At 33.5% G+C, this 11938-nt stretch overlaps 1 protein-coding gene across 8 annotated transcripts in view; it reads left to right on the forward strand.

Moving 5' to 3' along the window:
- RHOBTB3 (Rho related BTB domain containing 3) overlaps nt 1-11938 on the forward strand; it is a 91097-nt gene that overhangs the window by 51675 nt on the left and 27484 nt on the right. For all 8 annotated transcript variants that reach the window (XM_069085130.1, XM_069085132.1, XM_069085133.1 and 5 more), the window contains one exon: nt 9363-9483. In XM_069085130.1, coding sequence (XP_068941231.1) covers nt 9363-9483 — 121 coding nt within the window. The remainder of the gene's footprint in view (nt 1-9362; nt 9484-11938) is intronic.

The raw sequence follows: 11938 nt of genomic DNA on the forward strand, positions 1-11938 counted from the left end.
CAATAGTGACTTAGAGCATTTTTTCATATGCTTATATATATATCTTTAATTTCATCCTCAGAAAACTGCCTGTTCATATCCTTTGACCATTTATCAATTGGGGAATGACTTGTATTCTTATAGATTTGACTCAGTTCTCTGTATATATTAGAAATGAGTCCTTTATGAAAGATATACATTGTAAAAATTCTTTCCCAATTTTGTACTTCCCTCCTAATCTTGGTTACATTGGCTTTGTTTGTACAGAAGCTTTTCAATTTAATGTAATCAAAATTATCCATTTTGCATTTTATAATGCTTTCTATTTCTTGTTTAGTCATAAAGTCTTCCCCTCTCCACAAATTTGACAGGTAAACTATTCCTTGTTTTCCAAGATTGCTTACAGTATCAGCATTTATACCTAGATCATGCACCCATTTAGACTTGATTTCGGTATATGGTGTTAGATAATGGTCTATGCCCAGTTTCTGCCATACTATATTCCAGTTTTCCTAGCAGTTTTTGTCAAATAGTGAGTTCTTATCCCAAGAACTGGGGTCTTGGGGTTTATCAAACAGTAGATTACTATAGTCATTGACTGCTGAATCTTGTGTACCCAATCTATTCCATTGATCCACTACTCTATTCCTCAGCCAGTACCAAGTAGTTTTGATGACTACTGCTTTATAATATAGATTAAAATCTGATATAGCTAGGCCACCTTCCCTAGCATTTCTTTTCATTAATTCCCTTGATATTCTGGACTTTTTGTTCTTCCAAATGAATTTTGTTACTATTTTTTCTAGTTCTGTAAAGTAATTTTTTGGCAGATTAATTGGTATGACACTAAATATGTAATTTAATTTAGGTAAAATTGCCATTTTCATTATATTAGCTTGACCCAGCCATGAGCAATTGATGTTTTTCCAATTAGTTAGATCTGACTTTATTTGTGTGATAAGTGTTTTGTAGTTGTGGTCATATAGATCCTAGATTTGTTTTGGCAGGTAGATTCCCAAATATTTTATAATGTCTACAATAACTTTAAATGGGATTTCTCTTTCTATCTCTTGCTGTTGGATTTCATTAGAAATATACAGGAATGCCGAGGATTTATGTGGGTTTATTTTATATCCTGCAACTTCGCCAAGTGTATTTATTGTCTCAAGTAGTTTTTTACTTGATTCTCTAGGATTTTCTAAGTATATCATCATATCATCTGCAAAGAGTGATAACTTGGTCTCTTCTTTGCCTAATTTGATTCCTTTGAATTGCTAATTCCTAATTCCTAATTGCTACTGCTAACATTTCTAGTATCAGATTGAATAAGAGGGGTGATAGTGGACACCCTTGTTTCACCCCTGATCTTACTTGAAACGCTTCTAGCTTATCCCCATTACATGTAATACTTGCTGATGGCTTTAAATAGATGCTACTTATTATTTTAAGGAAGGCTCCATTTATTCCTATACTTTATAGTGTTTTTAATAGCAGTGGATGTTGTACTTTGTCAAAAGCCTTTTCTGCATCTATTGAGATAATCATGTGGTTTCTGCTAGTTTTATTGTTGATATGATCAATTATACTGATGGTTTTCCTAACATTAAACCGAACTAATTTTTCATTCTTGATGTTTTGTTTGACTAATTCTTGGTTCCTCATAGAGTTATTTGCTTCAATTTGGTTGATTCTAGTTTTTAGTGAATCATTTTCCTTGGTTAGTTTTTGGACCTCCTTTTCCATATCATACATTTTTTTTTAAGGAGCTATTTTCTTCATTGTAATGTTTTTCTAATTTTGCAATTTTGATTTTAAAAGAATTATTCATTTTATCTTCTATCTCTCTAATTTGGTTTTCAAAGTTCCTTTTGAGCTCATCTAAGAATGCTTTCTGTGCTTGAGACCAGTTCTTTGTTGAAGCTTCAGCTGTGGGTGTGGAGTCAACACTGTCTCCCTCTGAATTTGGTTCCTCCTTCTCACAATAGTAGGACTCTAGAGTCTTTGTCTTTGCAGTCTGCTTTGTACCCATTTTGAGGCAGGGTCCTAGCCACGCCCTTCCTCTAGGGTTCCCAGACCTTTACTGTTTAAAGTTTTGCCTTGGGGCAATAATTACTATGTTTTGGGGGGGGGGGTGAGGGGATTGGAGCAGCTGGGGTTTACTCTGCCATCCTGGTCCCTTTAGGTGCAGATAGGGGCTTTTTAAATTTTTGGTCTGTGGATTGGTAGTCCCAGGAGTAGCTGCTAGGGGCCCTCCATTTGACTCTTACCCTGCTCTGTCCAGTCCTAGCCCTGTGGTGATAGGCCTAACAGTGGCCCTTGTGGTTGGTGGGTCATCTTTCCACCACATTGATCAGGCCTCTGCGCACCGCCATGACCGGACCTCTGCACTACCCAGGGTCATCGTCAGGGCCTCTGCCTCAATTTATTTTTCTTTTCTTATTCCTGTAGTAAACATTTCTCAGCTTTCTGCTTCCCTTCTAATCTTGGTTTCATTGACTTTGTGCAAAAACTTTGCAACTTAATGTAATCAAAGTTATCCGTTTTGCATTTTTCTAATGTTCTCTATCTCTTATTTGGTTATAAATTCTTTCTTTCTCCATAGATCTGACAGGTAAACTATTCCTTGCTCTCCTAGTTTGCTTATGGTATCAGCCTTTATGCCTTGCTCGTGCATGCATTTGGATTTTATTCTGATATACGGTGTTAAGATGTTGGTTTGTGCCTAGTTTCCTCCATATTGTTTTCCAGCTTTCCCAGTGGTTTTTGTTAAATAGTGAGTTCTTATCCCAGAAGCTGGTATCTTTGGATATATCAAACATTAGATTATTATAGTCATTGACTATTGTTTCCTAAGTACCTAACGTGTTCCACTGATCCACCACTCTCTTTCTTAGCCAGTAGCAAGTGGTTTTGATGATTGCTGCTTTATAATATAATTTAAGATTTGGTATGGCTAGACCACCTTCTCTTACATTTCTTTTCATTAATTCCCTTGCTATTCTGGACCTTTTGTTCTTCTAGATGAATTTTATTATTATTTTTTCTAGTTTTGTAAATTAATTGTTTGGTAGTTTGATTGGTATGGCACTGAATAAATAAATTAATTTAGATAGAATTGTCATTTTTATTATATTAGCTTGGCCTACCCATGAGGCAGGCATTTCTTAAACTGTATCAAATACTAATGATAATAATGGATAACTTTGCTTTACCCCTGATTTTATTAAAAGGACTTTTTTGTGTTTCTCCATTACATATAATGCTACCTGTTGATTTTAGATACATACTGTTTCTCATATTAAGTAAAAGTCAGTTTATTCCTTTGTTTTTATTATTTTTATTTTTAATATGGCCTGTTTTGTTTTTCGTTTTAAAAATATCAAACCAAATATGTACACCTGTTATAAATCCAATCTGGTTATAATACAAAATCTCTTAAATATGTTGTTGTACTCTCTTTTCTAATATTTTATTCAGTTTTTCATCGTTATTCCTTTGGGATATTGGTCTATAGTTTTTGCTCTCAACTTTGGCTCCCTGATTTAGGTATCAAGATCATATTTGCATCATAAAAGGAGTTTGATAGGATCTCTTCTTTTTTCATCAGCTAGTTTTACATAATATTGGAATTAATTATTCTTTGAATATTTGATAGGATTCACTGGTGTATCCATATGGTTGTGGAGTTTTTCCCTGGATTAATTTATGCCTTACTCAGTTTCTTTTTCTTAGATTAAAATCCTCTTTCTCTTACTTTAATCTGCATCTTTTGTATTCTTGTAAATATCCATTTCCTTTAAGTTATCAATTTTGTTGTTATGGCATTAGGCATTGACTGCCTAATTAGGCCATTGACTGCCCTGTTTCTTCATTTGTTGAGAGTTCTCTTGATTTTTGATGTGGCTAATTTTTTCATCTCTTTTAATCAAATTAACAATTTATCTGTTAAAATTTTTTTTTCAGAAAACAGTGGTCTAGTTTTATCAGTTATTCTTTTGGCTTTCAGTTTTATTAATCTTTGATTTTCAGAATTTCTATCTTTGTATTTAGTTGGAGTTTTATGATTTATTGCTTTTCTAATTTTTTCATTGTATGTCAAGTAATTCATCTGCTTTCAATCTCTTGTTGATGAAAATATTTAGATACATACATTTCCCCTTCAGGGAAGCTTTGGAGGCATTCCAAAAATTTAGCTTTTTTTTTGCTGTCATTTTCATTGATGAAATTATCAGTGTTTCTATGGTTTCTTATTTGACCTAACTATTTTATAGAATTAAATTATTTAGTATTCATTTAAATTGGAATCTTTTCTTCAAAGGCACTTCGTTGATTGTAATTTTTGTTTGTGGCCAGTAAAGCATTTGTTTAATATTTTTTTCTTTTTTGAAGTTGTTTATGAAGTTTTTCTGCCCTTCTACATGGTCTGTTTTTGTAAAGGTGGTACACGTAACTGAAAAATAGTATTTTCCTTTCTTTTCCCACTCAATATTCACCAAGTGCTATCATATCTATTTTTTCTATTTTGAGTTCACCAGAAGTATAATAAATTCTGCTCCAGCCCTTTGCATAAGGAGACTTTTGTACTGTTTGCTTTATATTCTTGCAAATAAAACCAATTAAGACTACTTCAGAGAGTTATCACCTCATTTCGTGAATAATTTGAATTTTTTTGGCATCCAAAGTCTTGTAAGTCAGGCTTCATTTAGATTCTTAAATTATTTTGCATGTGTCTTCAGGATGTTTTGCTCATCCTTATGTCTTATTCAATAGGAGTTTAAGTTTCTGGACTTAGTTTCTCTGTATCAGTATATGTCATAACTCCAAGCTTTTTACTCCTTTCAAAATCAAATCTCTGTTCACTTTGCTTTTTAAGTAGCATTATCAAAGTCACTAGAAATACCTGTTGTAATATGGTCAGTTACAAACATAAGTCCTTCTGCAGTTCTTCCTCCCATAGAACCCTCCATTTGTGTAAGCAGCTTGAAGAATTTATAGCTTAAAACTACACTAAGACTTTTGTGACACCATGTATAAATGGTAGGTCTCTACTCTACATAGTGACTGATACAGTAAGCCCTTCCTTAACAAATGTTTGTTGATTGACTCTTGACTATTGTATTATTTTCTTCTTTCATATCCTTTTATACGTTTTCCTCTCTTTTTCCAGAGAAGAAGGTGGTGAAAAAGAGGAAATGTGTTCAACATTAATGATCTTTAATTTAATAGATTTGCTTCTACTTCATACTATCCTTTCTTCGCTTCACCTATACCCTGGTCACTGGTTCTTAAAATTTCTTCGCCTTTGATTCTTCTTTTGCATTTCACCCTATGAAGTTGAAATTTATTTCCTACCCAACTCCCTTTCCCTATCTTTTCCTATTTCTTTGTTGAGTTTAATATATTACTGTATCAGACTTTTTGTTTTTGTATGTATATGAACTCCTTTGTCCAGTACAGATGACAGTGAGACTCTTTGCCAGTTTTCTCCACTCATTCCTTCATTTTTATATACTTCATATACACCAATAATGAGGAATAATAAGTTCCACACCCTTTCCCCTCATTTTTCCCCTAGTATTACTTTGCCTGTCTTTTTTCTTTCCTCTCATAAAACCATCAATATGAAAGAAAACTACCCCCAGTTCTAGGTTATTCTTACTTAATTCTCTTTGTGATGCTTGAATTGTTTAAGACTCTAAAGGAGCCCTTAACTCTCCTTTTATTAGAATGTAAAACTTCATCATTTTTTAGCCCCTTCCAGTTGCTCAAGTGTATTTACTTTTCTATATTTCTCTTTACTGCTATTATCTGTATTTCAAAGTTTCTACAAAGTGGGGGTCTTATGATTAAGAGTGTTTAAAATAAAAATCCCTCCATTAATGATCCATTTTCCACCTTTAAGGTTATGCTAATTCTCGGAGAGTAAGTTATTTTTTGTTGTAAACCTTCATTGTTTACCTTTTGAAGTGTCATATCCTAGGATTGTTAGTCATTCCTTTAGATAGTTGTAGCTTCAGCATCTTATGTGATTCAGGTTTTGTTTCCTTAGAACTTGAAATCTTTCTTTGTCCTTTGGGTTTTTTTTAATTGTAAGGTCTGGATTTTGGCTTTGACACTTATGTTAGTTTTAATTTTGAAGTTTCTTTTAGGTGGATTTCTTCTGTTTTTCACTTTATCCTCTGGTTGATAATTTCATGAAATATGGCATCAGGGGGTTAGTCATGATTTTCAAGGAATTTGATTATTCTTAAATGATTTTCCCTTGATCTTTTTCCCAATTCCTTTGTTTTTGATATGTGAGAAATGATTCTTTCTCTCTTGTATTAACAGCTAATTATTCAATCAGAACCAAGATTTTTTTCCCTTTTTCTGCTTCCTCATCCAGAAATCAGCCAGTATGAGAAATCTTTCTAAATCACTTAGACTGCCAGGATAGCTGAGATCTAGTCAAAGACAGAAAGAGAAGTTATAAGTTTGGACTAATGGGTGCATTCCTGTTCATTGTGTTTATTTAGAAAGGTCTGGGAAAATGTTATTTTTCCTTTTGTTAGAAAGGTGATGTGGAAATTGATATATCTTTGACCAAGGTTTGGGTGATCTAAGAGCATATAAACTGTGAGTCCACTGCCATTAGGGTCTTTGGTATAAGAGAGACATGGCCAAATGACCATACTTTTTATTAAAATGCTGGCATTATTAACAAAATGATAAAATTACTCTAAAACTATTTATCTTGAAATTTTTAAATGCCACAGATAGTAGGTCGTTTACATTTTCTTTCACTTTTTTCAGTTTTTTTTTTGTCTTTGTTCTAAGTTGCAGGGAGCTAATAAAGTTATAAAAGCAGCGTGGCTAGGTAGTGCAGTGAATAGAGCACCGGCCCTGGAGTCAGGAGGACCTGAGTTCAAATCCAGCCTCAGACACTTAACACAAAAACTAGCTATGTGACCTTGGGCAAGTCGCTTAACCCCAATTGCCCTCCAAAAAGCAAAAAGAATAAAGTTATAAAAGTGGTTTCAGAGGTTAAGAATAATTCATATTTATTTAGATCATCATAAAATTCTTGTGTATTTTATATTTTAATAACTTTGGTCCCAGTTAGAGAAACATTCTATAAACAACACTGAAGGGCAAATGTATTAATTTTTCTTTTGATGTGTATAATGCATCATATACTTAGTGTAGTCTTTAGTTTCTGCAAAAAACAAAAATAGGTAGAATATGCAAGAAGATAGATCCTGCTCGATGGTAAGCAGAGGCCATAAACTCACAAATCGAGAATTGAAAAGGACCTCAGAGGTCATAGTCCAGCACCCCACATTTTTATAGAAGAGGAAACTACCCAAGAACACACATGTGCATAGCATCTAAGGCAATATTCTGTCCCAGGTTCTCTGGCTGTTATTCTAGAGCATTTTCCACTGTCCCATAGTTGCTGGAGATGAAAAATATATGTTTTTGCCTTTAATTACATTTCGTATATTGTTTCTATTAGGATTGTAGCCACAGGGTAGGGCCCAATCAGTACCACTCCCCCCTCAGAAGGGGTTATTCTTTTTATTCTGCCTTGTAACTCACATTGTGCCGTTCAATTTAATTTTATTCATATTACTTTGCCCTTTATGCTCACTACTTCACCTTGGTGGACAGTGGATATAATTTTGAATCCATTTTTTCCCCTTTTTTTGTTTAGTCAACCTTACTCTAAAAACATAGATAAACACAAACGTGAACATTAGCATCAACTTATAGATAACATTAGTTACACATATATCTAATATTTTATAACTGACTTCATCTACTCCTTATTAAGCTTTTAAAAATTAATGTATTTTAATATACTTGTAATTTATGTGGCTATGTTTCTAATTCCAGTTTTTTCTGTTTTTCGTGTTTTTCATAGATGTGTTTATAACTCTTATAGTTTGTCAGACAAATGTAATTCTTAGTTGCATTAATGTCTTCCAGCCTGGTTAGCTATTCCATTAAGCATTTGACATGTTTCCAGTTTTTCACTATTATAAATTGTGCAATTATCATAAGCATCTTTGTTCAAAATGGCTCTTTTTTTCCCCTTTCTAATTAATTCCTTGGACTGTATTCCCATTAGTTGGAATGAATAACTCGAAAGGGATGGTCAGTTGCATTGCCCTGGTTACATCTTCAGTCCTCACTGTATGAAGATTACATTAATGTGCATGGCCACTGGAAGCATATGCCTATCCTTGTTTTTACTCAGCTTGGCCTTTTTGGCCTTTATTGTTTCATTTGTTTTTGCTAATTTTATTTAAGTAAGTTGACACTTTATACTTTTTTTTACTTGGCATTATTTTAATTCTTTGGTTGAACTTCTCCCCAAATGTTAATTTGGTATTTTTTTCCTCTTTGGGGAGATAGCCTATTCATATCAGTTCTTCATCTGTAAAATGAGGAAAACAATATTTACCCCCCCACACACCTTATAGGATTGCTGTGAAAAAACACTTTGTACACCTTAAAGGATTATGTGAATGTGAGCTATTGTTACTTGATTATTAATTATCATACTTGCTAAGGAAATATATGTGTGTATACATACACATATGTAAAATGGATAATTTTTTTTAAATATACAACCAAGTGATATTCAAAAACCTCTAATGTTTATACCACTGAAAAGAAAATTTTTGCATTGAAAAGCAACAGTAGCAGGGGTACTGTGATGGGGAAAGAAAGATTTCAAGATCACATTGTTTTTATCTTTTCTTAATAAGTTATAGATTCAGTGACTGTTCTTTAAATAAGAATTCACATTTTTAGAGTGCTTTTTGAGCTATATTTTATTAGTTATTCTTGTGAGATAAACTAGTATTAGCTTGCCTTGAAAACTGAGACCCACGCATATTACTACAATAAATCAATTTCAGGATTATGCAGCTTGGTTCCCCTGGGGTAGGTCACTACTAAGCTTATTGAGTTTTGCAATTTTGGCTCATTGACATGTGTAGGTTTTTATAATATTATCTTTGTTGATGTTGTAATTACCATAAAAACTATACTAAATCATGATAATGGGTTCTTAGATGGGGAAGATGGATTAGATTAGTGATTCTCAAACTTCCACATGGTAGGACCAATCCCTTGTAGTCATACCCTCGAAAATGATCATTTCTTTTAACAATTGTATGATATATTTTTTAAAAAATAGACTTAGGTTATTTCAAGATTCCTTGCAACTCAGTTTGTAAAACATTGGATTAGATCATTCTAATTCCTGTCCAGTTCTAAAAGGCTCTGCTCTTAAGAGAAATGGACAGTTTATAGTGATTATGAATCTGGTTCAAAATAATCAAGCCTATTGTTCAACATTATTTTCCTTGTGTCTTTTTTTTTATGCCTTATAGGTGAATTGCTTGAAGAATTGCAGATCTTATCAGGCCAAAAGACCCCTATGGCTTTATAATACTTCTCTCAGGTTTTTCTTTAATACACCCATGCTTGCTGATGTTATCTTCAAAATCCAAGGTACAGTATGCTTTCTAACTGTCCAAATGAGTGCTCTTTCTTGCTCCTAGTATCTCTACCTCCTCATTTGTAGCTTTAGACATTTTTAGTGAAGAAGAACGATTATGATCAAGGGTGACAAAGTCTTACAGGGAAAAATGTATTTTACTAAAATAATAAAAGCAAAGAATACTTACCACTTTTCTTAAAACTGAGAAAACAAGTAGGATTTTTTTTTACTGTGTTTCACCACTCAGCAAACATTTGTTAAACACTCACTGTGTGCCAGATACTGTGAAAGGTGCTGTGTATACAAAGACAAATTAAAAATCCTTGCCCTCAATGAGCTTTATCCCCCTCTTCGTGGAGATAGCATTTATTTATACATGTATGTGAAATAAATAAAAGTTATTTGGGAGCAGTGGGAGAGGCATTAGTAGATGGAAGGTCTGGGGATCGGAAATGGCTTTTGTTCTGAACTTTGAAGGAAACTAAGGATTATTAGGGCAGCTAGGGAGCACAGTGCATAGAGTGCGATGTCCGGAATTAGGAAGACCTGAGTTCAAATCTGGCCCCAGACACTTACTAGCTATATGACCCTGGACAAGTCACTTAATTCTGTTTGCCTCCATTTGTTCGCCTGTAAAATGAGCTGAAGAAGGAAATGGTAAGCCACTCCAGTATTTCCCCCAAGAAGACCCTACATGGGGTCATGAAGAGTTGGACACAATTGAAACAACTGGACAACAACAGTAACTAAGTATTCTTAGAGACAGAGGTGAGAAGAGTGCATTCCAAGCATGGGGCACCATTCCAAGGAAAAGCTTAGAGATCGGAGGTGGAATGACACATGTAGGAAGCAGCAAAAAGGCCTACTTGATAGACTGTAGAATATCTGAAGCAGAGTAATGTATAATATTACTGGAGCCAGATTGTGAAGAACTTCAAATACTAAACAAAAGAGTTTGTATTTGATTCTGTAGGTAATATTGAGTCATTGGAGTTGATTAAGCAGAAAATGTACTCTATCTTTGAGTATTTGTACATTTATATGTGCACATATTTTCTCCCCTGGTAGAATTCAAGCTCCTTGAGGTAGGAATGCTCTAATTTTGTCTTTCTATTCCCAAATGCCTAATATATATCTGGTTTTTAAGTATTCATTATTTAGTCAACTAAGTGAGTAATCTGGTCAGGTCTGTGCTTTAAGAACATCATTTTGGAAGCTTTGTAGAGGATAAATTGGGGACAGGAGAGACTATAGACAGAGAGACCAATTAAGAAGCTATTTGCAGTAGTCCTGAAGAGATGATGAAATTCTGAGCTAGATGGTGACCACGTGAGTGGAGAGAAGGGGACAGATGTGGGAGATGTAGATGTAGAATCACTTTTACTTAGCAACTGATTGATGGGGTGTGGGAGAGGGAGTAGTAGAAGACTCCAAGGTTGTGAACCTGCATGCCTTAGGAGATGGACCCTCAGCATCAGTAGAGAAGTTTGGAAGGGGAATGAATTCGAGGGTAAAGATACTGAGTTTAGGTTTTATTATATGACTTTTCTTGTTCATTTAAATTTTTTTTACCCCATTTGAAATTTCACTTATTTCACTTTGATGTTTATTTTAATCATTTCTCTTCTTTTTCATTGAAAGTCTATATCCATGAGTAGATTATTTGTATGTTAACAAACACCACACAATAAAATGTTTTTTTTCTTATTCCTATGGAAGAGTAACACTTCCTTTATTTAATAATTTTTTATAATTGTAAGTCCTTAGTGATATATATATACACATATATATATAGTCATATATATTTGAAACTTTCCATAAATTAAAATATAATCATTAAAATTAAATTGAAAGATTGAGAAAACAGATAAATTCAATTAAGAAGTTAACCTTCTTATTCATTACTATATTCCTAAATTCAGTTTTGAAATTCTGATCAAATCAAATGTGTTTTTATGAAGATAGAAATGCCACAATGTAAATTTTATACAAAAGTGTATATATTGTAATTAATATAAGTCTTTAATTCTGGGAACCACTCTAGAGACTTTAATTTTACTTTTAAGCTTTGTCATTTGCCAAGATAAAGAGAGATCTGGTAACTTTCCAGAATGCAGTTTGCCAAGCTACTGTCACCACTTTATATAATGTGGACCAATGATACCAAAAATAATTCAGTAAGAACATCATTGAAGTAATATCTCCTGCAGAAAAGCAAGAAATGGACCACTAACCTCTAGCAGCCCCTTCCTCACTCAGGAAAGTTTTTAATTGACTCTAAATGTAATGCATTGATTTGGTGCTTAATGGGAATTACTCTGATTATCAGTGACTAAATAATCTACACCAAGACCTCTTCTGTACAATGAATAATTTACAGCTTATTGTAAATATGAAGGCTGAATCTCTAGCTTGTCTCATCCTAATAACCCAGGGACTTCATGATATTTAAGCAATCAGAGCTTT

Source organism: Petaurus breviceps, unplaced genomic scaffold, assembly GCF_028583685.1.
Source record: "Petaurus breviceps papuanus isolate PSGF00001 unplaced genomic scaffold, PetGlider_PUasm1.0 175, whole genome shotgun sequence".
Lineage (NCBI taxonomy): Eukaryota > Metazoa > Chordata > Mammalia > Diprotodontia > Petauridae > Petaurus > Petaurus breviceps.